At 46.7% G+C, this 26,081-nt stretch overlaps 1 protein-coding gene across 1 annotated transcript in view; it reads right to left on the minus strand.

Annotated features, from left to right (window-relative positions):
* LOC119977067 (gamma-aminobutyric acid receptor subunit gamma-3) overlaps window positions 1-26,081 on the minus strand; it is an 825,027-nt gene that overhangs the window by 571,326 nt on the left and 227,620 nt on the right. The window contains exon 4 of the mRNA XM_038817636.1: window positions 10,006-10,226. Coding sequence (XP_038673564.1) covers window positions 10,006-10,226 — 221 coding nt within the window. The remainder of the gene's footprint in view (window positions 1-10,005; window positions 10,227-26,081) is intronic.

Consider the following 26,081-nt stretch of genomic DNA (forward strand, 5'->3'; position numbering starts at 1 on the left):
TGCGCATGCGCAGTTGGGCCATGCGGGGAACTTCTTACGCGCGCAGGCCCCAATGCAATATGGCGTGGGTATTCAGGGGCCGGCCACAGCAGAATGTAGGCCCAGGGGGGTGGGGGAGAGGCCGGCCCGCCGATCGGTGGGCCCCAATTGCGGGCCAGACCTCTTCGGAGGCCCCCTCCGGTGAAGGGGCCCCCCTCCCCCTCCCACAGGCCGCCCCCCGAGCGTCCCCGCAGAGTTCCGGCCGGTAGCGACCAGGGGTGGACGACACTGACGGGACCCTGTCATGTCGGAGCGGCTGCTCGGCCCATCCGGGCCAGAGAATCGCCGCTCGCCATTTGCGGCGATTCTCCGAGCGGCCCGGCCGATTCGAGCGGCGCTGGTTTCGGGAGAATTGCGTGCGGGGGTCAGGGTGGTGTCGCGCGATTCGCGGGGCGATTCTCCCACCCGGCGGGGCGGGGGGAGAATACCACCCAATATCCGCCGAATGTGTATTAACTATCAAATCTACCATCAGTGTCCTCAACCCTTTCAATTTAAAATCAATTTTCATTCTGTACCCTCTGGCATATACAGCCATTTTTTAAATGTCAACAATCATTGTTTTGCTATATACATGTTTTACTTAACTCGTTCTTTGCTTCCTCAGATTAAAGTGGAGGCAGTGGCATTATGGTATTCATATAATCCCTACAGCGCCATTTGAGCCATCGAGTTTGCACCTACACATTGAAAGAGAACCCTACCTAAGCCCAATCTCCTGCCCCATCCCCATAGTCCCACCTAACATTTGGTCACTTAAGGGCAATTTAGCATGGTCAATCCACCTAACCTGCACATGTTTGGACTGTGAATGGAAACCGGAGTACCCGGAGGAAACCCACGCAGACACGGGGTGAATATACAGTCAGCTAAGGTCGGAATTGAACCCGGGTCCCTGGCACTGTGCGGCAGCAGTGCCAACCACTTGGCCATCGTACAATAAATCCAAATAGGGATGGACCATAATACAGATGTGTCCACATGACTGGAGGTTGGAAGATGGGAACATTTTGGAATAGTCAAGTCTAGAGATAACAAAGGCGTGAAGATCATTTCAACCAATCTCTTATCCACTTACTGGCTTTGCAGTCAATTACTATATTTTCTGCAATCTGTTTTTGTGCCTGTGGCCAGTGTCACCAAAAGGCAGCATTTGAATAATATGATGCAAGATAAGAGTCAAAAATAGATTCTGGTGAAAAGCCAGGGAGTTAGATCTTCAATGGGTCTGCATGTCCTTAGAGTACTAGCGTATAACATAGAGGATGTGAATTCAAATTCACCAACAGAAGCTTTGACATTGAATTCGAAACATCTGGTTCTATCACCAACAAATCTATTAAATCTATTGGTTCCTGAATGTTCTTCAGGTGAGCACACCTTTCTCCCTACTCAGCCTGACCTACTTGTCACTCTAGTCTCACCCTAAGTGTTTCGCTCGGATTTTGCGGCCCCCCCATGGTGGCGGGTGGGCGGGGCCGGAAGGTCCCGGCCTTTGTCTCTTAAACCCAGCAATGGATAGGCAATAAATATTTTCTCATCAGTGTTGCTCACATTCCAAGAACAAATCTTGAAAAACAAAAATGTGCCTACTCTACATATTTCATAATAGGAAATTTTACTCGGCAGAAACAGCATTAAAATAAGGTGTAAGAAATACATAAGGACATATGAAATAGTAACAACAGAAAGCTATAAAACCCCGTGAGCCTGCTCCGCCATTCAATAAGATTGTGGCTGATTTTCAACCTCAACTCCATTTTCCTAACCAATCCCCACACCCCTCGATTTTCTCAGTGCCCAGCATGAGGCTTGCTTGCCAACATCTCAACTCTGGCCCACTCAGTGGCATTTAGAACATTTGGCAACGCAGATTGCAAAATCTACTTTTCTAATGCAAGGACAGAAGAATCTGTGACAGGACAGATAGATTGGTGAGGATGAGATCAAGTGAGTTATTTCCTCATGTTGGCCCTCTCATCACCTGTGGTAAATCTAGTCTGGCCACTGTGTGCCATTCCGGTCAGTGGTACGACCACGGAGCCACTATTGGAGATGGACATTGCCATCCAAAATCCAATCAGTGCCTTCCGCTAGCCTCAATCCTTCCTGCAAATGGTGTTAACAAATGGCGGACTATTAGTTCATCAGTTAAGCGAGGGCACTAATTAGCAGGAAGTTTCCTTAACCATGTTTAACCTAAATTCTTTCCACTTCAAGTAGTTCTGAATCAATGTGGAGGACTCTCAAGGCCCCTTTGACAGTACACCACACGAGTTGGGCAAAAGATTCCCAAGATTCCTTACTTAAGGAGGGACATTGGAAGCAGTTCAGAAAAAGGATAAATGTGTTTGTCTTATTATGGGTTTAGAAAACTCCAAAGTATATCATGGAGTTCACCTGACCACAACTATTTATAGATTTTGGATATGAGGTGCATAAGGGCCTACCTTTCAGGTGTTATTCAACAAGAGGCCTAAAGCACTTTTAAACAAAATAAAGTTTATTCTATAAATTCAGTTAACATTTTATAAACATACACAGTAAGCATTTTTTATCACCTACAAACATAAATTCCCCACACAGCTACAGTTCTCTCTCTCTCACTGTATATATATATATATAAAACCCTTAATAACTTCCCTTTCTGCTATTTCAACTTGATAACAACATCCAATAAAACCAGGAAAACCCTTTTAACAAAACAGTAGGTTTGAGTTCATTCCAAAAAACAGTTTTCACTTTTAAATTATCAAGTGATCTAGACACCTTTTAACATACAGAGAGAGAGAAGAAGCCTTTTTTTTTCTGAATCCAGCTTCCAACAGTGTAACCCGAAAATAAAACTCAGAGCCACAGCCCAGCTCCACCTACACAATGACATCACTGAAGCCATTTGAGAAGAAAAACATTTCGGAAAGGGACATTCCCATGACAGTCTGATGAGGAAAGATTGAGAAGGTGGGGCTATAGTCATTGGAGTTTAGAAGAATGGGGGGGGGGGGTAATCTTATTTAAAAATAAGATTCTGAGTGGCTGGACAGGGTGGATGCTGAGAGTATGCTTTGTGTTGTGAGAAAATCTAGGACTGGGGGCACTGTATAAAAAGTAGGGGCGGAATTCTCTGCCCCACCGCACCAGCGTTATGATGTGGCATACCCCCCGCCGGCAGCGGGATTCTCCGTCCCACCGGCTGATCAATGGGGTTTCCCATTGTAGGCAGCCCCATGCCATTGGGAAATCCACAGGCAGGGGTGCACTGCCTATGCAACAGAGACTCCCGCCAGTGGAGAATCCAGCCTGCGGTGTTTCCCATTTCAAATGAAGATGAGGAATGATTTCCTCTCTCAATGGGCTGGTAGTCTTTGGAATTCTTTGTCACAGAGAGCAGTGGAGGCCGGGTCATAAAATCTATTCAGGAACAAGTTAGATAGATGTTTGCTGGGCAAGGGAGTCAAAGGTTATGGGGACAGGCAGGAGGGAAGAGTTGAGGCTACAATCGGGTCAACCATGATCTTATTGAATGGTGGAGCAGGTTTTAGGGGTCGAATGTGCTACACCTATTTCTTATGATCTTTGCCAAGAATGCCGATGAGCAAATCTAGGCAGTATGGTTCTGAGTGTGACCATGTCAGGTTGCTCCTGTCTGTTGGACAGTTCTTCTAACTTTGGCATCAGTCTCCACCCTGCAGGGTTACCCAGGTTTGATGTGTCTTCATTCAATGGCTAAGTCATAGCTGCATACATTTCTGTCCTGTTATTCCTTGCATAGACTCCATGCAACCAAATGGTTTGCGAGCGAATTTAGGATGGCAGTTCAGAGTTTCTTTTGATTTACTTTTTGTGGTAGGTGGACATCACTGGCAAGGTCAAAATTTGCTGCCCATCCCTAATTACCCTTCAACTGAGTGGCTTGCCAGGCTATTTCAGAGAGCAGTCAACCACGGGTTACACATAGGCCACACCAAGTAAGGATGGTGGATTTCCTCCCTAAATGAACCAGCTGGGTTTTTACACAGCTGGTTTCATGGTCACCATGGCCAAGACTAAGTTTCAATTCCAGATTTAATTAATTGAACTTAAATTCCACCAGCTGCTGTGATAAGATTTGAACCCATGCCCCCAGAGCATTAGCTTGGACCTCTGAATTATTAATTCGATTACTTTACTGCTACACCCCACCTCCCCATAAAGTCAACCAAGTTGGTGTGGGACTGCAGTCAGGTATCACCCAGGCCAGTTTAAAGATGGCAGGTTTCCTTCACGACAGCATCTCAGTGGATCAGCAAGGTCTTTATGACAATTGGACAGCTTCATGTTCACTTTTACGTGATATCAGTTTTATTTCAAACTCCCAAGGCTGCCAGGGTGGAATTTGAACCCATGTTCTCTGGAATAATAGTCCAGTAACACAACCAGCACTTTAATTGTCCAGTTTAACGCAGCCTGGTGTTCTGCTTTGAACGATCTCTTCAAAGTTTTCAGCGATGAATCTGATTCCAGTAATTGTGAAATAGATACACAATGGGAGGTGATTCTGCAGTTATTTCACTGGCTCTCACAATGTATACTTTTTAAATTTCACAATTCCTAAAATGGCTGTCGAGTTTTTTCACACACCATCCCCGCCTCCCACCCCCAACCCCCACCCACACACTCCCACACACACACACACATAACCTGAAATGAGGGGACAACTGTCTCCTGTCTGAATACAGCAAAAAAAAGTATACTTGATATTAATTACTCCTTTCATACTATGTCATATTTAAAATCTTTCCATGGACCTTACACTTGTGACCTGCTTGTGGCATATATATTTATAGAAAGGCTTGACATTTCCGTTAATAATCCCGATGATCCAAACCTCATTCCCTATGATCCTCCTCTTATTGGTTCTTTATACATATATTTTTTTCTCAGCTAATTGTGCTTCATATGTTAAGAACATAAGACAGGAAATAGGGGCAGGAGAAGACTCTGTGGACCGTCGAGCCTGCTCCGCCATTCAATATGATCACATCTGATCTTGGGTTTCAACTCCATTTTCCCACTGACTCTGTATATCCCTTAAATCCCACGGAGACCAAAAACTGTCGACCCCAGCCTGAATGATATTCAACATTGAAGCATCCACAAGCCTCTAGGGTAGAGAATTTGCCAGATTCATAACACTTCGAGTGGAAGAATTTCCCCACATTGCATTTCTAAACGATCGGCCCCTTCGCTGGAGACTGTGTCCCTGTGATCGAGATTCCCCATCCAGGGGAAACAATCTCTCAGTCTCTACCTTATCGGCTCCTGTAAAATCCTGTACACTTCCAACGAGATGACCTCTCATTCTTCTAAACTCCAGAGAATATAGGCCCAATTTAGTCAGCCTCTAATGATGTTTCACTGTACCTCCTGCAATACAAGTATATTCTTCCTTAAATATGGTTGGGGGGAAGGGGGGTTTTCCGGCTGTTTAATGCTGGCGGGATCTTCATGTCCCACCAACGGCGACCCCCACCACAGGTTTCCTGGCGGTGAGGGGTAGATTCAATGGGAAATCCCATTGAAAGCAATGGGATCAGAAGCTTCTGCTGCCGGCCAACAGCAGGACACCTCCCGCTGCTAAGAAACGCGGCGGGAAGCATGGAAAATACCCCTCAATGACACTAAAACTGCACACACGGGGCTGGAATTTTTGGGATGCCCTATTCCCTGCCTTTTCTGCCCCGCCTAAAATGTCAGTTGGGAGTCGGCCCAACTAAACGTCTGCCCTTGGGCCGGGGGTTTTCCTGCGCTCGCAGCGCTGAGAAACACGTTATCTGTTTTCATTCTGGGCCTTAGCGAGGAACTCCCCGATGAGATCGCAATTAGTCCAATTTTCTGCACTGAGGAACTCCACAGTGGAAGGAGAGATTGGGACACCATTTACAAAGAATAACGAAAAGTACAGCACAGGAACAGGCCCTTCGGCCATTCAGGCCTGTGCCGACCATGCTGCCCGTTTAAACTAAAATCTTCTGCCCTTCCTGGGTCCATATCCCTCTATTCCCATCCTATTCATGTATTTGTCAAGATGCCCCTTGAACGTCACTATCGTCCCTGCTTCCACCACCTCCTCCGGCGCCGAGTTCCAGGCACCCACTATCCTCTGTGCAAAAAACACTTGCCTCGTAAATCTCCTCTAAACCTTGCAGCTCGCACCTTAAACCTATGCCCCCTAGTAATTGACCCGTCTACCCTGGGGAAAAGCCTCTGACTATCCACTCTGGCTCTGCCCCACAAAATTTTGTCGACCTCTATCAGGTCGCCTCTCAACCTCCGTCGTTCCAGTGAGAACAAACCGTGTTTATTCACCCGCTCCTCACAGCTAATGCCCTCCATACCAGGCAACATCTAGGTAAATCTCTTCTGCACCCTCTCTAAAGCCTCCACATCCTTCTGGTAGTTTGGCGACCAGAATTGAACACTATACTCCAAGTGTGGCCTAACTAAGGTTCTATACAGCTGCAACATGACTTGCCAATTTTTGTACTCAATGCCCCGGCCAATGAAGGCAAGCATGCCGTATGCCTTCTTGACTACCTTCTCCACCTGTGTTGCCACTTTCAGTGACCTGTGGACCTGTACACCTAGATCTCTCTGACTGTCAATACTCTTGAGGGTCCTACCATTCACTGTATATTCCCTACCTGCATTAGACCTTCCGAAATGCATTACCTCACATGTGTCCGGATTAAACATCATCTGCCATCTCTCCGCCCAAGTCACCAAACGATCTAAATCCTGCTGTACCCTTTGACAGTCCTCATCGCTATGCGCAATTCCACGAACCTTTGTGTCATCTGCAAACTTACTAATCAGACCAGTTACATTTTCCTCCAAATCATTTATATATACTATGAACAGCAAAGGTCTCAGCACTGATCCCTGCAGAACACCACTAGTCACAGCCCTCCAATTAGAAAAGCACCCTTCCATTGCTATTCTCTGCCTTCTAAGATGTAGCCAGTTCTGTATCCATCTTGCCAGCTCACCCCTGATCCTGTGTGACTTCACTTTTTGTACCAGTCTGCCATGAGGGACCTTGTTGAAGGGCTTACTAAAGTCCATACAGACATCATCCACTGCCCTACTTGCAACAGTCATCTTCGTGACCTCCTCGAAAAACTCTCTCAAGTTAGTGAGATACGACTCCCCTTCACAAAACCGTGCTGCCTCTCGCTAATACGTCCATTTGCTTCCAAATGGGAGTAGATCCTGTCTCGAAGAACTTTCTCCAGTAATTTCCCACCACTGACTTCTTAAATAAAGGAACAACATTGGCTATTCTCCAGTCCTCCGGGACATCACCTGAAGACAGTGAGGATCCAAAGATTTCTGTCAAGACCTCAGCAATTTCCTCTCTAGCCTCCTTCAGTATTCTGGGGTGGATCCCATCAGGCCCTGGAGACTTATCTACCTTAATATTTTTCAAGACACCCAACACCTCGTCTTTTTGGATCTCAATGTGACCCAGGCTATCTACACACCCTTCTCCAGACTCAACATCCACCAATTCCTTCTCTTTGGTGAATACTGATGCAAAGTATTAATTTAGTATCTCGCCCATTTCCTCTGGCTCCACACATAGATTCCCTCGCCTGTCCTTCAGTGGGCCAACCCTTTCCCTGGCTACCCTCTTGCATTTTATGTATGTGTAAAAAGCCTTGGGATTGTCCTTAACCAGTTTTGCCAATGACAAATGGCGTTCCGATCTTTCGCACCCCCAACTAACTACTTTTGGGGTCTTTGAACCACCCCATACCCCACCTCACCCATGCAGGGCATCCCCGGGCCTGATCCCCAGCGTGGGGATAATGCCAGTGCGGCACCTTGGCACTGCCAGCCTGACACCCTGGCAGTGCCCCTACCACCTGACAGTGCCACCTGTCGTTGATTGGAGTATTTGCTCCTGCACTGGACTGGCTCATTCTGTCCTGCACTGGCCTGTGCTGTGATGATGCCATTGGCTGATTTTTCCATCTCGTTGATCGTCAGCAAGCTCCATGTTTTCTTCCCTCAAGACTCACACATCGCAATATTGACCATCTTTACTGTCATTCCTTTTGTATTCCTTCATGAGATATGGTCATCGCTGGCTGGGTAAGCATTTATTGCCCATCCTTGAGGACATTTAAGAGTCAACCCCATTGCTGTGGGTCTGGAGTCAAATGTAGGCTAGATCAGGTAAGGAATAAAGATTTCCTTCCCTGCAGGACATTAGTGAACCGGATGGGTTTTTACATCAATCAATAATGGTTTCATGGTCACCTTTTAGACTATTAATTCCAGATTTTTATTGAATTCCAACTTCACCATCTCCCACGGCGGGATTCAAAACTGGGCCCCAAGAGCATGCCTCCCACTCTGACAAGAGATAAACTTGGATTTCAATTCAGCAATTATTCATAAGGCATGTTAAAAAAATTAAAAAGCAGTGATCAATTTGTGTTTTTTCTGTGGGATGAGGGTGAATGGGTGGGTAGAGGCATGAGGTTAGGGGTGGGGGTCCGAATGGGGCATAAATAAAGGTGAGTGTGGAGCCCCACAAACTAAATCTGCCTCAGCCTCGAGCCTCTTCCATTATTCAAAGAAATTGTGACTGCCCTCCAAAATAGTTCCATTGAGGGATTATGGGTCTTTGCCCCATGATCCTTTGATATTTTTGGCCAACAAAACTCTATCAATCTCAGTTTAAAAATAACAATTGATGGAACGTCAGTTACCATTTGTTCTATATTTCTACCATTCATTGTATGAAAAAATGATTCCCAGTTTCACTCCTAAAAGGTTTGGCTCCAATTTTGCAATGTCCCTATCCTCGTAATTTATTGAATCCTCTGAACGCATTGCCCCTCAACCTTCTGAATTGAGGGGAATAAAATCTTAGTTTGTTTAATCTCTTCTTGCAACTTAACCACTGGAGTCCAGGTTGTCATTTACACTCTGAGGGATCCCACCAAAAACCTTCACATATCATCCTCTTTTTGTTATTCTTGGGCAGAGCGGAACCTCTGTTTTGACCTTCCTCATGGTTGCTGGCCCCCATCCCGCATGGACAGGTAAGTAGTCAGCGCTGCATTGCATGTATAAGGATGGCTCAGCAACACTCGTCCTGAGTTCTTAGTTGGAATGTTGAAGCGCTAATCCCCTCCAGTGGCATGCTGTAAGCCAAAACAGTGCCTCAACAGATTTATCGTCTGCTCCACTTGAGCAGACGGGCCTCTTTGTAAAGGAAATTTGCATCATTTGGTATCAATTACTTTGTTGTTTGAAGCCTTTTCAAGATGCTCAGCGGGACTCATGTTTGGGCAGCACAGTAGCATTGTGGATAGCACAATTGCTTCACAGCTCCAGGTTCCCAGGTTCGATTCCAGCTTGGGTCACTGTCTGTGTGGAGTCTGCTCATCCTCCCCGTGTGTGCGTGGGTTTCCTCCGGGTGCTCCGGTTTCCTCCCACAGTCCAAAGATGTGCAGGTTAGGTGGATTGGCCATGATAAATTGCCCTTAGTGTCCAAAATTGCCCTTAGTGTTGGGTGGGGCTACTGGGTTATCGGGATAAGGTGGAGTTGTTGACCTTGGGTAGGGTGCTCTTTCCAAGAGCCAGTGTAGACTTGATGGGCCGAATGGCCTCCTTCTGCACTGCAAATTCTATGATATCTCTATGATAAACCTGAATTGGCTCAATCTCCTCCAAGGCCTTATGAGGACAGAGTGAGCAGGATTTCCCAGAGTAGTCATGGAGTCCCCTTGAAGCAGGGTAGTTTGGCAGAAGACCCACCCATCCCCTCCTTTCACTCAAATTTAAAAGGCTTTGTAAATGAGGTGGAATGCTGGGAGAACGAACTTTTAGGCCTGACAGTTTTTCTCCCTAAAACACGAACAACCCAAAGCTTTTAGTGGTACACATATTGCCAGATGGCTCCAAACTCACCTCAAAGTGTACAAGATTTTCCCGTCATTCCATATCCTAAGCAGCTGATTGGGTGTGGTGATCCAATGAGCGTCAGCCGTTTTGGAATTCCTGAAGATTGTGTCTGGTATCCATATGAATCCCACCATGTTGCTATTCAGGGTGATGATTTTCATTGTACTGTTGAACCGCAAGCGACTATCAATCCAAGTTTGAGCAAAGAAGATGTCAATGGTATACTCCTGCAAAACAAAGACCAGGCGCAGTAAATCCAACAGAGCTGAACGTAGGGTAACAATGCTCCACATACGTCAAAGGAAATAACCTTTACTGAGCTGCTCTGAAAGGAAAGAGTTTATTTCAGAGGGCGAACCTTTTAATTTAGCAATCATTTTTTTTGTGTGGTCTAAGGAAATATCAAAAACGTTTGTCAGCTTCCTTCCGCTGTTTGACAGCAAGATTGTTTGGCCACGGAACGGGGTTCACTTGTGGATGGAGGGGTGAGGCGGGGTGGGGGGGGGGGGGGGAGGGGGCTGGCGACAGAACAGTTTCTTTTTAAATACGTTCAGTCAAAGGGTTTGGTTGCCGCTAGTAAGGCATTGGCCTTTATTGCCTTACCTAGTTGTCCTTCAAGAGGTGGAGCTGCCGGCCTGGACTGCTGCAGCCCATGTGGCGAATAGTCAACCATGTTGTGAGTCTGGAGTCACGTATAGACCAGACTGGGGAAAGACAACAGACCCGCCTTTCCTGTGGAAGCTCAGTAAATCTACAGTTTCACTGTTGCCATCAGTGACATCAGCTTTTTATTCCTGATTCATTTAACTCACTTAAATTCAATTCCCCAGCTGCTAGCAGTGCGAGTTGAACTCACCTCTTACTATTAGGAATCCAGGCTTTTGGGATTACTAATACAGTAACATAAACCATTATTCTACTGTCCCAGTCCCAAATAGATGTAATATAAATTGAGAGAGAGCTGGTGGTTAAGAAAGAGAATTATATTAGTATTCTAAATTGTGGTTTAATCATCAGAAAAAGTTGATCGAAGAGCTAACTTAATGTTTCCGTTCCACTCTCAAACCTTCAACTCTCATGTATTCTTCCATATGTCTGTGAAAAGCATTACCTCATTTTGTTTTTCCAACCTCCTGTTGCTACTTCTCAATGTATTTTACATCATCTGCTCTTCACTAAGGTTTCTTAAAGAACTCAAGAAAATATTTGACTGGTGACAATAAATAAGACTCTCATAGCCGACACAAAATCTTGGAACTCCCTCCCTCACAGCACTGCGGGTGTACCTGCGCCACATGGACTGCCGCGGTTCAAGAAAACGGCTCACCACCACCTTCTCAAGGGCATTTAGGGATGGGAAATAAATGCTGGCCTCGCTAGCGACACCCACAGCGTGCAAATGAGTAATCGGAAAAAAAATCATTCAATGATATGCAAAGAAAAGCTGGAAAATATTTAGCAGTGATTTTGATCCCTATCCCAACCAGCAGAAACAGCGGATGGACAGTTACTTGCCGAATGAGTAGCAGGCCAGCTTCTGCCAGTTTTGGTATCAATGGACATTTCTGGACTGGTGAATAAGCGACCTGCTCAGAGCCAGCAAAGTTGAGATGGTGCGGAGCTGCCAACTTGAATCCTGCAATCCATGTGGCATAGGTACACTGACAGTGCTGTCAAGGAGTTCCCATATTTCCAGCCAGCGACAGTGATGGAATGACGATACAGCAGGGTGGTGTGTGGTTTGGGAACTCGCAGGTGTTAATGTCCCTGTGCACCTGCTGCCCTTGATCATGAGGTGTTTGCGGCTTTGGGCTGGAAGGTACCATTGAAGGAGACTTGAGGAGTTTCTGCGGTGCATCTTGTAGATGGTACACACAGTTTCCTCTGTGTGGAGGGAGTGTATGTTGAAAGTGGTGGTTGTGGTGGCAATCAAGCGGACTTGTTTGTCCTGGTTGACCAGGAGAGGATTCCATCACTAGATGGTGGACAGGATTTGGGGAATCAAGGGGTGAATTATTCATCACAGAATTCCGAGCCTCTGACCTTCTCTTGTAGCCACTGTATTTATGTGGCTGGTGCAGCTCAGTTCCTGGTCAATGGTAACCCCCAGGATGTTGACAGTGGGGTATTTGGCGATGGTAATGCCATTGCATATCAAGGGGAGATGGTTGGCTTTCCTCCCAAGTAATAAGTCTTACAACACCAGATTAAAGTCAAACAGGCTTGTTTCGAATCACTAGCTTTCGGAGCACTGCTCCTTCCTTGGGTGAATGAAGAGGTGGGTTCCAGAAACATATATAGACAAAGTCAAGGATGCAATACGATACTTTGAATGCAGGTCTTTGCAGGTAATTAAGCCTGCAGGTCCAGACGGAGCAACTGGAGAGAGGGATCACAGGTTAAAGAGGTGTGAATTGTCTCAAGCCACGACAGTTGGTAGGATTTCGCAAGCCCAGGCCAGGTGGTGGGGGTTGAATGTAATGCGACATGAATCCAAGGTCCAGGTTGAGGCTGTACTCACGTGTGCGGAACTTGGCTATAAGTTTCTGCTCGGCGATTCTGCGTTGTCAAACGTCCTGAAGGTTGCCTTGGAGAACACTGACCCAAGATCGGAGGCTGAATGTCCTTGACTGTTGAAGTGTTCCCCAACTGGAAGGGAACATTCCTGCCTGGCGATTGTCGCGCGATGTCTGTTCATCCGTTGTTGCAGCGTCTGAATGGTCTTGCCAATGTACCACGCTTCAGGACATCCTTTCCTGCAGATTATGAGGTAGGCAACATTGGCCAAGTCGCACGAGTATGTACCAGGTACCTGGTGGGTGGTGTCCTCACGTGTAATGGTGGTACCCATGGCGATGATGTGGCATGTCTTGCAGAGATTGCCGTGGCAGGGTTGTGTGGTGTCATGGTCGCTGTTCTGAAGGCTGGGTAGTTTGATGCAAACAATGGTTTGTTTGAGGTTGCGCGGTTGTTTGAAGGCTAGTAGTGGGGGTGCGGGGATGACCTTGGCAAGATGTTCGTCTTCATCGATGACGTGTTGAAGGCTGCGAAGAAGATGTCATAGTTTCTCCGCTCCAGGGAAGTAGTGAACGACGAAGGATACTCTGTCAGTTGTGTCCCGTATTTGTCTTCTGAGGAGATCAGGGCGGTTTGTTTGCTGTGGCGCGTTGGAACTGTCGATCGATGAGTCGAGCGCCATATACTGTTCATACGAGGGCATCTTTCAGTGTCTGTAGATGTCTGTTACGCTCCTCCTTGTCTGAGCAGATCCTATGTATACGGAGGGCTTGTCCATAGGGGCTGTCTTCTTTGATGTGTTTAGGGTGGAAGCATCTTTGGTATTGCATCTTTGACTTTGTTGATATATATGTTTTTGAAACCCACCTCTTCATTCACCTGAGGAAGGAGCAGTGCTCCGAAACCTAGTGATTCGAAACAAACATATTGGACTTTAATCTGGTGTTGTAAGACTTCTTACTGTGCTCACCCCAGTCAAACACCGGCATCTCCACATCATTTCCTCCCAAGGGGAGACCAGTGTGTAGAATCTCTGGAAACTGAAGAGACTTTGTCTGACCTGGCATTACTCATTTCCCCAGCATTAAACCTTTACCCATTCCTTACACTTGAACTGCTTGATTTCGGCAGGTGGACAGCTGCTGTCCATTCAGGTAGGATTTGGACTGTCGGCACTGTAATGAGAACTTGTGATTATTGTTATTTTTATATCATTGAATCATACAATCATAGACTTTGCAGTGCAGGAGGCCATTCAGCCCATCGAGTCTGCACCGGCTTTTAGAAGGAGCCCCCAAGCCCATGCCTCCATGCTATCATCATAACCCAGTAAACCCACCTACCCCTGCACATCGCTGGATTGTGGGAGGAAACCAGAGCACCTGGAGGAAACCCCTGCAGACACGGAGAGAATGTGCAGACTCCACACAGATGGTGACCCAAGCCGGGAATTGAACTTGGAACCCTGGTGCCATGAAGCAACTGTGCTAACCACTATGCTACCAGGCTGCCCCATCTTTGTTTCTTTGCATACTTCCATTGGCCAATAACACAATAATGTGGGATAAATTTCAGGCTGATTGACAGACCTTGATGTGGCCTCTCCTTCCGTGGTTGTAATCATCTTTATATCAACCAATAGGTGTGTTATTCCAATGTGGCAGGACGTTTTTATGAACTCCAACAATCTGCAGAAGAAGGGGGACTGGTGGCTTCTTTTTATTTCTTCATTCACTGGGTATAGGCATCATTGGCTAGGCCAGCACTTATTGCCCATCCATGCCCTTGAGAAGGTGGTGCTAAGCTGCCTTCTTGACCTGCTGCTCGCCCTGTGGTGTAGATACACCCACAGTGCCGTTAGAAAGGGGATTATTGGATTTTGACCCAGCGGCAGTGAAGTAACGGCAATATAATTCCAGGTCAGGATGGTGTGTGGCTTGGAGGGGAACTTGCAGGTGATGGTGATCCCCATGTGTCTGCTACCCTTGTCCTTCTATGTGATAGAAGTTGCTGGTTTAAAAGCTGCTAAGAGCCTTGTGAGTTGCTACAGTAGATAGTACACATGGCTGCCACTGTGCGCCGGTGGTGGAGAGAGTGAATGTTGAAGGTGGTTGATTAAGTGGATCAAGTGGGCTGCTTTCTCCTGGATGGCATTGAGCTTCTTGAGCACTGTTGGAGCTGCACTCACCCAGGCAAGTGGAGAGTATTCCATCACACTCCTGACTTGTGCCTTGTAGATGAAGGATAGGCTTGGGGGAGTCTGGAGGTGAGATACTCACTGCAGATTTCACATCCTGATCTGTTCAGGTAGCCACAGTGGTTATGTGGATAGTCCAGTTCAGGTTCTGAACAATGGTAACCCCCAGGATGTTGATAGTCACCCATAATCAACTGGTATCCCACAAGACACGAATCTAGAGTTCAGAGCCAGTGCTCCAGTGTCTAATTGGAGCTGTGTTTGTACCCTGCACCTTTTGGTTCAAAGGTGGAATTGCTGCCATTAACCCAAGGCCTACTCCAGGGAACCAACTGAAATCAATGCTTCCCCCAGAAATCCAATGATAGTTAAAATTCCAGACCTCCTCTTTTTCAAAGATGACAGGGCACAGTGGCTGGGATTGAAGTGGTTGTAGTATCAATGGGGGAGCAATTTGGCAAAGGACAAGGATGGGCCTGAAATCAAAGTTTTAAGTTGGAGGAAGGCTGATTTTAATAAGACAAGATATGATTTAGCCAGAGTGGACCGGGAGTTGACACTTTTAGTGAAATCTGTGACCGAACAACGGGATGCATCCAACAAGGAAATAGAGAGACTACATGTTCCAATAAAGAAAAAGGGTGGGACCAACAAATCAAGTGAACCCTAGATAGAGAGATATACAGCATTGGATAAATAGAAAAAGGGAAGATTATGGCAGATAACAAGGGCTCAAAACAGCAGAAGCTCGAGAGATATATAGAATGTGCAAGAGTGAACTTAAAAAGGAAATTAGGAAAGCAAAAAGAGGACAAAAAAGGACTCTAGCAGGTAAAATAAAGAAAATTCCTAAGTTGTTTTACAAGTACATTAAGGGTAAAGGGGTAACAAAGGAAAGAGTAGGTTCCATTAAGGACCACAGTGGTAATTTGTGTCTGGAGCCTGAGGACATAGGTAGGGTTCGAAATAAATACTTTTTGTCATTGTTCACTAGTGAGAGGGACAGTGTGGGTATCGAAATCAGAGAGACGGACTCTGCCAAAATTAAAGAAATTAACAAAGACCGAGACAAGATTCTGAGATATCCGGTCGGCATAAAAGTAGTCAAACCTCCAGGGCCAGGTGAAATGTATCACAGGCTGTTCAGTGAGGCAAGGGAGGAAATAGCAGGGGCGATGGCAATAAGATTCAATTCCTCTTTGGCCAAAGAAGAGGTGCCGGAGGACTGGAGAATAGCTAATGTGGTAACATTATTGAAGAAGGAGGAAGGGATCAACGAGGAAACTACAGGCCAGACAGTCTATCGTCGGTGGTGACGAAACTATTGGAAGCAATTCTCAAAGACAGAATTAATCTTCATTTGACAGACAGCATAGTTCTGTTAGTGGGGAAGGTCTTGTCTGACTAACCTGATTGAATTTGTCGAAGAGGTGACCAGTTGTGCAGATGAGGGCAATGCACTTGATGTAACCTACTTGGACTTCAGCAAGGCGTTTGCTGAGGTCACACATGGGAGACTGATAGCAAAGGTAATAGCCCAAGAGATCCAAGCATATTTGACAATTTGTATCTAGACAGGCTGAGTGGCAGGAAGCAAAGGATGATGGTCGAGAGGAGCCTGTGCCAGTAGGGTCCCGCAGGGATCAGTGTTCTTACCCTTGCTGTTTGTGGTTTGTATAAGTGATTTAAATATGAATGTAGGTGGATTTATCAGAAAGTTCATGGATGGTCGAAAAATTAGTGGGGTGGTAAATAGTGAGAAGGATAGCCTTCGATTGCAGGAGAATATTATGGGCTGGTCCAATGGGCTGATCAGTGGCAAATGGAATTCTATCTGGATAAGTGTGAGGTGATGCACTTGGACAGAACAAACAAGGGAAGGGAATACATATTGAGCAGCAGGACCTTGGTGTGCATGTACATCGGTCCCTTAAAGTAACAGGGCAGATGGATGGTTAAGAAGATACATGATATATTTCCCTTTTCTGGTCGAGTTTAAGAGCAAGGAGGTTAGGCCACAGTGACGGTATTGTGTGCAGTTCTGAAAAAATTGGAAAATACTGGAAAGGGTGTAGAGGAGATATAACAGGAGGTTGCCTCGGCTGGAGGGTTTTACTTATGAAGAGAGATTGGATAAAACGGGGCTGTTTTCCTTGGAGCAGAGAAGACCTACAGGGCATGATTGAGATGTATAAAATTAAGAGGGACACAGGTAGAGTAAACAGAAAGAAAACTTGGTGGAGGGATCAATGACAGAGGGCATAGATTTAAGGTAAGGGACAGGTGGTTTCAAGGGGATGTGAGAAAAAACCCTTTCAGCCAGCAAGAGGGACTGGATGACCTGGGGTTGTTTTCCCTGGAGCACAGAAGGCTGGCGGGAACTATGTGGGGCATAGATAGGGTGGATAGGAAGGAACTATTCCCCTTAGTAGAGGGGCCAATAACCAGGGGGCACAGGTTTAAGATAATGGGCAGAAGGTTTAGAGGGGATGTGAGGAAACTCTGAGACTGGAACTCACTGCCTTTTTAAAGGGTGGTTAAGGCGGGAACCCTTGCAACATTTAAGAATGAGCACTTTAAATGTCACAGCATACAAGGCTATGGGCCAAGTGCTGGAAAATGTGGTGAGAGTAGGAGGTGCATGATGGCTGGCGCAGACAAGGTGGGCCGAAGAATCTCTTTCCGTGCTGTAAAAACGCTGCAACCAGAATTTTCCGGCCCTTGGAATTCTCTGTTCCCACCAGCAGCACTTGGTTTCCTGCCAACAGCCCATGGGGCGGCTTCAATGGGAAAGTGACAAGCGGCGGGCGTAAAGAATCCCATTGCCAGCGAATAGGGTGTGCCGAGAACGAGGGACCGGAGAATCGAGCCCTATGACTCTGTGACTCTCAGAGGGAGGTGGAGTCTCGAACTTGTGTACTTGAGATGCCAAGGCATACAAGGCTATGGGCCAAGCATTGGAAAGTAGTATCAGAATAGTCACGGTGTTGTTTCTGACTGGTGCAGATGCGATGGGCCAAAGAGCCTTTTCTGTGCTGTAAACCTCTAAGCCTCTATACTTTATTGTCTGTAAAGCACTCCGTGATGTTCTGTAGTTGAGGAGGGAGTCTTCATCGGGGAATGCAAGCATGAGGGCAAAATGGACGTGGTACATGACAATGATCTCAACCCAGTGAATAAAGAACAGCCTTGAAACACGGACACAAAGTATATTTCTGTAATATGCAAAACAAATCACACTTTAAGAGTGAAACTGGTAAAATCTACCCGACTGTGTGAACTTTATTGTGGTGACTTGATTCAATTATCCCTGGTTGATGGCCAGTGGGTTCCATTCCTGAAGCATAATCAAAATGTAATCACTGCAAATGTATTGAGTGATAATCAACACTTCATTACAGAGTAATATGAGTTACTGTATGCTGTAAAGTAATTAGATCCCCAACAGCACACATATTACGCATTTGCCAACATAATGATAACCAAATTTCGAAGCATTTCATTCTATATGAAAGCATTGAGACATTTCTCAAAGGTCAGTCATTATCGAAAGAAGAAGGAAGCTTTCCTTTTTTTTGTGATTTGGGAAATGCCCGATATAATTCGGGGGGGTTGATTGAGTTCCATTTTGATCTTTACTTCTGCCGCTGTGCAGTACTGCACTGCAGAACAACGTAAGTTAAATGAAATATTATCTTCATTGTTATGATCGCCATAGAGACTGATAACTTGTTAAAAGATATTTGATTTCCAGGAACTGATTGAATAGATCATAGAAAAAGATTTCAAGTAGCAAGGGTGGAATTCTCCGCTCGGAGGCCACTCCTCGCCCCCGATTCTCCCCTCCCGGCGGGGCTAGGAGCGGCGCTCCGTAACTCTCGGCCGCGGGGGCGTCGCGCCAAGAATGACGTGGCCGGCACGCCTAATGACGTCAGCCATGCATGGGCAGGTTGGCCGGCTCCAACCCGTGCATGCGCGGCTGACGTCATGACGCTAACGGCACGAACCCGCGCATGCGCGGTGGCCGTCTTTCCCCTCAGCCGCCCCGCAAGATGTGGCGGCTTGATCTTGCGGGGCGGCGGAGGGGAAATAGGGCGTCTGATTTGGACGCTGGCCCGACGATGGGTGGGCACCGATCGCGGGCCTGCCCCATCCCGAGCACAGTCGTGGTGCTCTTTCCTTGCTAGGCCACCTACAAGTCCCAAACGGGCTTCTCACCCGTTTCACGATGGCAGTGACCAGGTGTGTTTGCCGCCGTCGTAAAACGGCCACGAACGGCAGGCCGCTCGGCCCATCCGGGTCGGAGAATCACCATTCGCCGTGAAGAACGGCGAGCGGCGATTCCTCCGAGCGCGGGGGGGGGGAGAATCATGGGGGGCGCCAGGGGGGCATGAAATTTGTCGGGGGGCCCTCCCACGATTCTCCCACCCGGCGTGGGGAGCGGAGAATCGCGCCCCAAGGCTTTTACTGTAATAAACAAAGTTCGGCAACAATTTGTTACTATTCAGTCAGCAACTTATACTGTAACCCATAGAAGAAATTTGCCATTACACTTTTAAAATGTCTGAAAATCGCTCTCCTTGATTTCACTTTCCTCTATCCCTTAAGTGGACATTCTGTAGTACTCCAGGTATGAGCCCAAAGTTATTCTCAGTTCACAATGGCTTGCTTCCTTTTCCTTTTTTGAGTTTGATAACTTCTAAAACCCTGAAACGACTCTCAGAGTGAGTGTTAGCCTGGGAATCCCTCCATCTAGCCAAAGCTAGGCAAATATTCCAGCCTTGCTTAAATACTCACAATCTTGGTCTCTTCAACTAGCTCCTACTTGCACTTTGCAAGCTGGACAACAGGGTCTGGCCAAATCTATCCCACTCTGCTTCCCTCAGAATCTTGCAGACTGGCTGTCTATGAGATTCAGATAACTTAATAAAAAAATCCTTTCACCGATGCTACATTCTCCCTCTCAAAACCCATTGCCGTGGTGATGTAAATCACATGGGCCTTGCATCCAAGAAGGAATGCCAATTAGCTACCCTTTAGATGCATAACTCTATTTTATATTGGGATGAAATAGACAATTTAAAGGATATCCAATTACAAACTTATATTCCTTGCACCTCCCTGTAACTTGAAGAATAACAATATGTCAACCATTGGCTTCTGGGTAATTGTTTACATATGTAACTATCTTGCAACTTGCTCCGAGTAAGACAACCTAGGCCACCTTTAACAACCAAGCCACCCAACCTTGTTGTCAAGCAGAATGCACAACAGATCTCGTGACCCCTTTCTTCCTCTATTTTACCCTCAATGAAAGAGGCAATACTAATGTATATAACCATTTTACACTTCATATTTGTAACACCTTTAATAAAAATGAATATTTAACAAGCAGCTTCCAAATATACATGCCTTTTCACTGTAAACAGTGTTTTATTATTTCAGTGATGAGGGAGGCTTAAAGCTCTTTAAACAAATGCATTCAAAAATGGTCCTTCGCTGTTGATTATTTTTGACAAGCAACAAAGTTGTACACTATTAACTTGCATTCATTTGAGCTCCATAATTTTTAATTCATTTTTTCACGGGGTGTGTGCGTGGCTGGCTAGGCCAGCATTTATTGCCCATCGGTAATTGCCCTGGACAAGGTGGTGGTGGGCTGCTTTCTTGAACCACTGCAGTTTGGGTGGTCTTGGTACACCCACAGATCTACTCGGACAATAGATCCGAACTCTGACCCAACAACAGTGAAGGAACGGCAATATAGTTCCAATTGAATGTCCTGTGCTATTATCACATGTGGGTTACATTCCAAATTCAACTTTAAAAGCACGAATACAGCATTTCTCATTTGATTTCCCAAGGGGCTGGTTTAGTACAGGGCTAAATCTCTGGCTTTTAAAGCAGACCAAGGCAGGCCAGCAGCATGGTTCAATTCCCGTACCAGCTCCCCGAACAGGCGCCGGAATGAGGCGACAAGGGGCTTTTCACAGTAACTTCATTTGAAGCCTATTCGTGACAATAAGCGATTTTCATTTCATTTCATTTTTGCAGACGGCCATTGCTTGGCACTTGTGTGGCAGGAATGCTACTTCAAAATATGAACTCAAGTCTGAGTGTTGTCCACGTCTTACTACATCCGGACTCGGGCTGCTTCACTGAGGAGTCGCGAACAATGATGAACATTATGGAAGTCATCAGTGAATGTCCCTACTTCTGATGTTATAAAGGAGGGAAGGTCATTGCTGATGCAATTGAAGATGGTTGGGTCGAGGACACTATCCTGAGGAACTCCTGCCGCGATGCCCTAGAACTGAGGTGGTTGACCTCCAATATCTAAAATGATCGTTTTGTTTTGTGCTATTAATGACTCCAACCAGTGGAGATATTTTCATCTGATTCTCATTGAGTTGTGATGCAGGGGATCTCTGGAGGAGGCTAAAATGGATCATTGGCTGAAGATTATTGCAAGTGTTTCAGTCTTATATTTTGCACTGATGTGCAGGGCCCCTCCATCTTGAGGATGGGGATATTTGTGGAGCCTCCTCCTCCAGTTAGATGTTTAATTGTCCACCATAATTGATAATTGGATGTGGCAGGACTGCAGAGCTTAGATCTGAACCATTGATTGTGGGATTGCTCAGCTCTGTTTCAACAGTTTGGAATACCGGTGGTCTTGTGTTGTAGCTCAACCAGGTTGACACCTAACTTTAGACAGATGTGGTGCTACTCCTGGCTTGATGGAAATGGGAGAGGAAGGGAAATGCTGGGTCATGAGGTTTCAGATTGTGGTTGAATATAATGCTGCTCCTGATAATGACCCACAGCACCTTGTGAATATCCAGTTTTGAGTTGCTGGATCTGTTCAAGTGCACCTACAATGTAAGGACATAACTTTGTCTCCACAAGGACCATGCAGTGGTCACCCTTTCCAATACTGTCATGGAAAGATGCATCTGCAATGGGTAAAAGAGATGAGCAAGAGGTCAAGTAGGATTTCCCTCACCTCCTGCCAGAGGCCTAGTCTGGCAAGCATGTTCTTCAGGACTGACCCGGCTTGGTCAGTGATGGTGGTACCAGGTGACTCTTGTTGATGGACACTGAAGTACCCTAACTAGAGAACATTATGTGCCCTTGCACCTTCAGTGATCCTTCCAATTGATGATAAACACAGAGGGGTACTTATTCATCAGCTCAGGAGGGTGGTAGCTGGTAAACAGCGGGAGGTATTCTTATCCTGGTTTTGCCTGATTCCATGGGGTACAGAGTCAATGTTTAGGACTTCCAGGGAAACTCTCTCCGGTATATCACTGCATCACCATATGTGCTGTGATGGTGATTTTTTAAATTCTTTCACAGAATGTGGACATTTCTGGCTAGTCCAGCATTTATTGCCCATCCCTAGTTGAGCTTGAGAAGGTGGTGGTGAGCTGCCTTCTTGAGTTGCTGCAACCTATGTGGTGTAAGTACAACCACTGTGCAATTAGGGAGGGAGTTCCAGGATTTTGACCCAGCAATAGTGAAGAAACAGTGATATATTTCCAAGTCAGGGGGTGACTTGCAGCAGAACTTATAGGTGGTGGGGTTCCCATGTAACTGCTTGATGAGTTCTGAAGTGCATCTTGGAGATCATACTGTTACTACTGTGTGTTAGTGGAGGCAGTGGATACTGAAGGTGATGGATAGGGTGCCAAACAAACAGGCTGCCTTGCTTTGAATGGTGTCAGGGTTTTTGAGTGTTGTTGGAGTTGCCCTCATCCAGGCAAGTGCGGAGTATTCAATCATGCCCCTGACTTCCGCCTTGTAGATGATGGACAGTCTTTTGAGAGTCAGGAGGTGAGTTATTCTGCCCAGAAATCCCTGCTTTTGTAGCCACAGTATTTATATGGCTGGTCCAGTTTTGGACGTTGTTGGTGGTAGAGGATTCAGTGATGGTAATGCTATTGAAAGTCATGAGGAGATGGTTGTATTTGCTTTTTCTGGAGGTAGTCAATTCCTGGCACCTGCACATCATGTATGTGTATGGGACGTTGTCAGTAAGGAATGATACCATGCATTTCATTATGTTCGGCTCCTGTTTCGTATTCTGTGGAGTCGCTCTCCCAGGTTTGGCACAAGCCCCCAGATGTTAGCAAGGAGGGCTTTGCAGGGTTAGGTATGCTGCTGTCATTTCTTGTGCCTTAGTCAATGCTGGGCTGTCTGTCTGCTTTCATTCCTTTTGACTTTCCAATTGCAGTTTGGTACAAGCTGAGTGACCTGCATGGCTAGGCCATTTGAGAGGGCAGATCAGGTAAGGATGGCAAAATTCCTTTCCTCAAATTAGCGAAGCAGATGTTTTTACAACAACAATCTACAATAGTTTCAAGGTGATTGTCACTGAGACTGAGACTTTTTATTCCTGATTATTTAATTGAACTTAAATTTCACCAGCTTTCATGATGGCATTTGAATCAATGTGCCGAAGATCATTAGTATGGGCCTCTGGATTATTAGTCCACTAACATTACCTGTATGCCACCCTCTACCCCTCACTATATTATGATTAATTCTGTTTTTTGAGAGAATCCGCGTTCTCTCTTTTGCAGCAATGTTCCATGTGGTCCTTTGAACATAGAACATACAGTGCAGAAGGAGGCGATTCGGCCCATAGTCTGCACCGACCCACTTAAGCCCTCACTTCCATCCCATCCCCGTAACCCAATAACCCCTGCGAACCTTTTTGGTCACTAAGGGCAATTTATCACGGGCAATCCACCTAACCTCCTCATCTTTGGACTGTGGGAGGAAACCGGAGCACCCGGAGGAAAACCATGCAGACACGGGGAGAACATTCAGACTCCGCACAGACAGTGACCCAGCGGGGAATCGAACCTGGGACCCTGGCGCTGTGAAGCCGCAGTGCTATCCACTTGCGCTACCGTCCTGCATCTCTTTCTGTTTAGAACAGAAGCAGCCTTAAATCACATGCACAATCTGCTACTTTATTGGCTTCTTCATTCACATTTTTCAGAAATAAATAGCATCCGTCAAGACAAAAAGATTTGTCCTTCAGCGAAAGAGAAAACTGGAAAGAATCGGTCACACGGTTACCAACTCCGGCTGGACGTATTCCTGGAGATTTCAGAGTGTGACCTGCTGCCTCCACCTGACTGCCCAGTGAGACAAGTTTAGTCGCACCGCCAATGTTTTTGTAACTAACAAACAAACATGTTCAACGAATGTGAAGAAAACACATGGAGCGAGAAGTTGGTTGACGTGATGCTGCTTGGTGCCCCCTGTTCTGTCATCCACTTCCTGTCAAGCTGGGGTGGCATTCTGCCAGGATAAGGGCGCTGGCAGGTGCATCTCCTGTGGGCACCAGAAGGTGCTGATTCGGTGCTATCCTGGCATCATGCTGCCTAACCAGCTGATGTGACACCAGGATCTGGGATTCGGGCAATGAATACCCAGGCAGCATCTGTGTTAGCTACTCGAGTGTGAGGCTACAAGCTGGGCTTGCGGCACTGTTATTTAAAGGGCTAGGCACCCTGATGGCAATTAAATTGATGTAACGTTTTTATTGCAAATCTAGGGCAGGATTCTCCGCCGGTGGGATGCTCAGTCTTGCCAGCAGCCCGGGGGTTTCCCAACGGCGTGGGGCCGTCCCACAATGGGAAACCCCATTGACCGGCCGGCGTAACGGAGCAAATCTGCCGGCAGGGTGAAATAAAAATGTGATGCAGCGGAGCAAAGAATCCAGCCCCAAGTGTCTGGAAGTACTCTGGAGTGATTTTGGATAGGCTTTGGTGAGTTCCTAGATGTGCCATGAAGTGTTGCTGCACCCTACATGGAGGGGTTGGATGGTGCGGGGTGGAGGCAGAGGAGCAAGTGACCTGCCCACACAAAGGCCACACAACACTTATCTGGGAGCAATAGTGGCAGGATCGTCATATCCTGCCACTATGGCAGGATAGTGGCATAGTGTTTTTTTTTTTGGGCAGCACGGTAGCATGGTGGTTAGCATAAATGCTTCACAGCTCCAGGGTCCCAGGTTCGATTCCCGGCTGGGTCATTGTCTGTGCGGAGTCTGCACGTCCTCCCCGTGTGTGCGTGGGTTTCCTCCGGGTGCTCTGGTTTCCTCCCACAGTCCAAAGATGTGCGGGTTAGGTGGATTGGCCATGCTAAATTGCCCGTAGTGTCCTAAAAAGTAAGGTTAGGGGGGGAGGGGGTTGTTGGGTTACGGGTATAGGGTGGATACATGGGTTTGAGTAGGGTGATCATTGCTCGGCACAACATCGAGGGCCGAAGGGCCTGTTCTGTGCTGTACTGTTCTATGTTCTATGTTCTATGTTCTATATCTGCCAGCACGGCAGGAATCTGGAGCAGGAACAGCCAGGGGACAAGGTTCTTCGCCATACCTTCCTCCAAGTTTGGAGCCCATTGCTCTATACCTGGACAGTGGCAGAGGGCATGCTTGACAGAACAGCCAATGTACCCACCACCTAGCCGGGCATTGCTCATTAGTCGATGACTCATCTACGAGCTTGGTGTCCGGAAAACTGACCATGCTGCAGTCCACGAATGCCAAAGGTTGACCCTGCACTGATTGCAAATCCATGCTAGCCTCGAAAAGGATGTGCCCAGTGCCAGTATATGAACCGGTGGCTGTGAGTGTCAGACAGGGCCTCATTTCTCATTTGTCTACGCTGGGCTGCTGCCTCTCTCTTCCTGCTGGGGCTCCTATGGCTGGGAAGTTACTGATTCCTGGGTGTCTGAAAGTAGCAGCTCCGAAGGGAAAGGTTAGCGTTCGGGTGCTTTGGAGTTCAGAAGGGGTATGGGGCGGGAACGCATTGTTACCCTCACAGCTCTCGGTGCCATCAAATGCCAACTAGATCCATTGTAGCTGGCACCAGGCTGCATCCGCTGGAGTCAGGAGATTCAATCGTCCTGGTTTCCCACCAGCTCTGCTCTACCCCTTCTATTGTGTGCCACCCTCTCCTACAAGGTAGAATGTCACTGACTATGTAGCAGTGTGTTTGGGTAACATACCTGCCATTGCTGGAGGCTGACAGCACTGATTGATTCAAACACTAGCTTTCGGAGCACTGCTCCTTCCTCAGGTGAATTCACCTGAGGAAGGAGCTGTGCTCCGAAAGCTAGTGTTTGAAACAAACATGTTGGACTTTAACCTGGTGTTGTAAGACTTCTTACTGTGCTCACCGCAATGCCGGCATCTCCACATCTGATTCAGAGTGAGGTGGAGTTTCAGGACTCTGCATGAGTCCTGAGTGTCAAGGAGAGCTGCCGATAGTGTGAATAGGGCAAGTGTGGAAGTAGGAGGGTGGTCGATGAGAGGTTGATGCTGTGGTGGGTATCAGATGTCATGTGA

This window comes from Scyliorhinus canicula, chromosome 14 (assembly GCF_902713615.1).
Source record: "Scyliorhinus canicula chromosome 14, sScyCan1.1, whole genome shotgun sequence".
In the NCBI taxonomy this organism is placed as follows: Eukaryota; Metazoa; Chordata; class Chondrichthyes; order Carcharhiniformes; family Scyliorhinidae; genus Scyliorhinus; species Scyliorhinus canicula.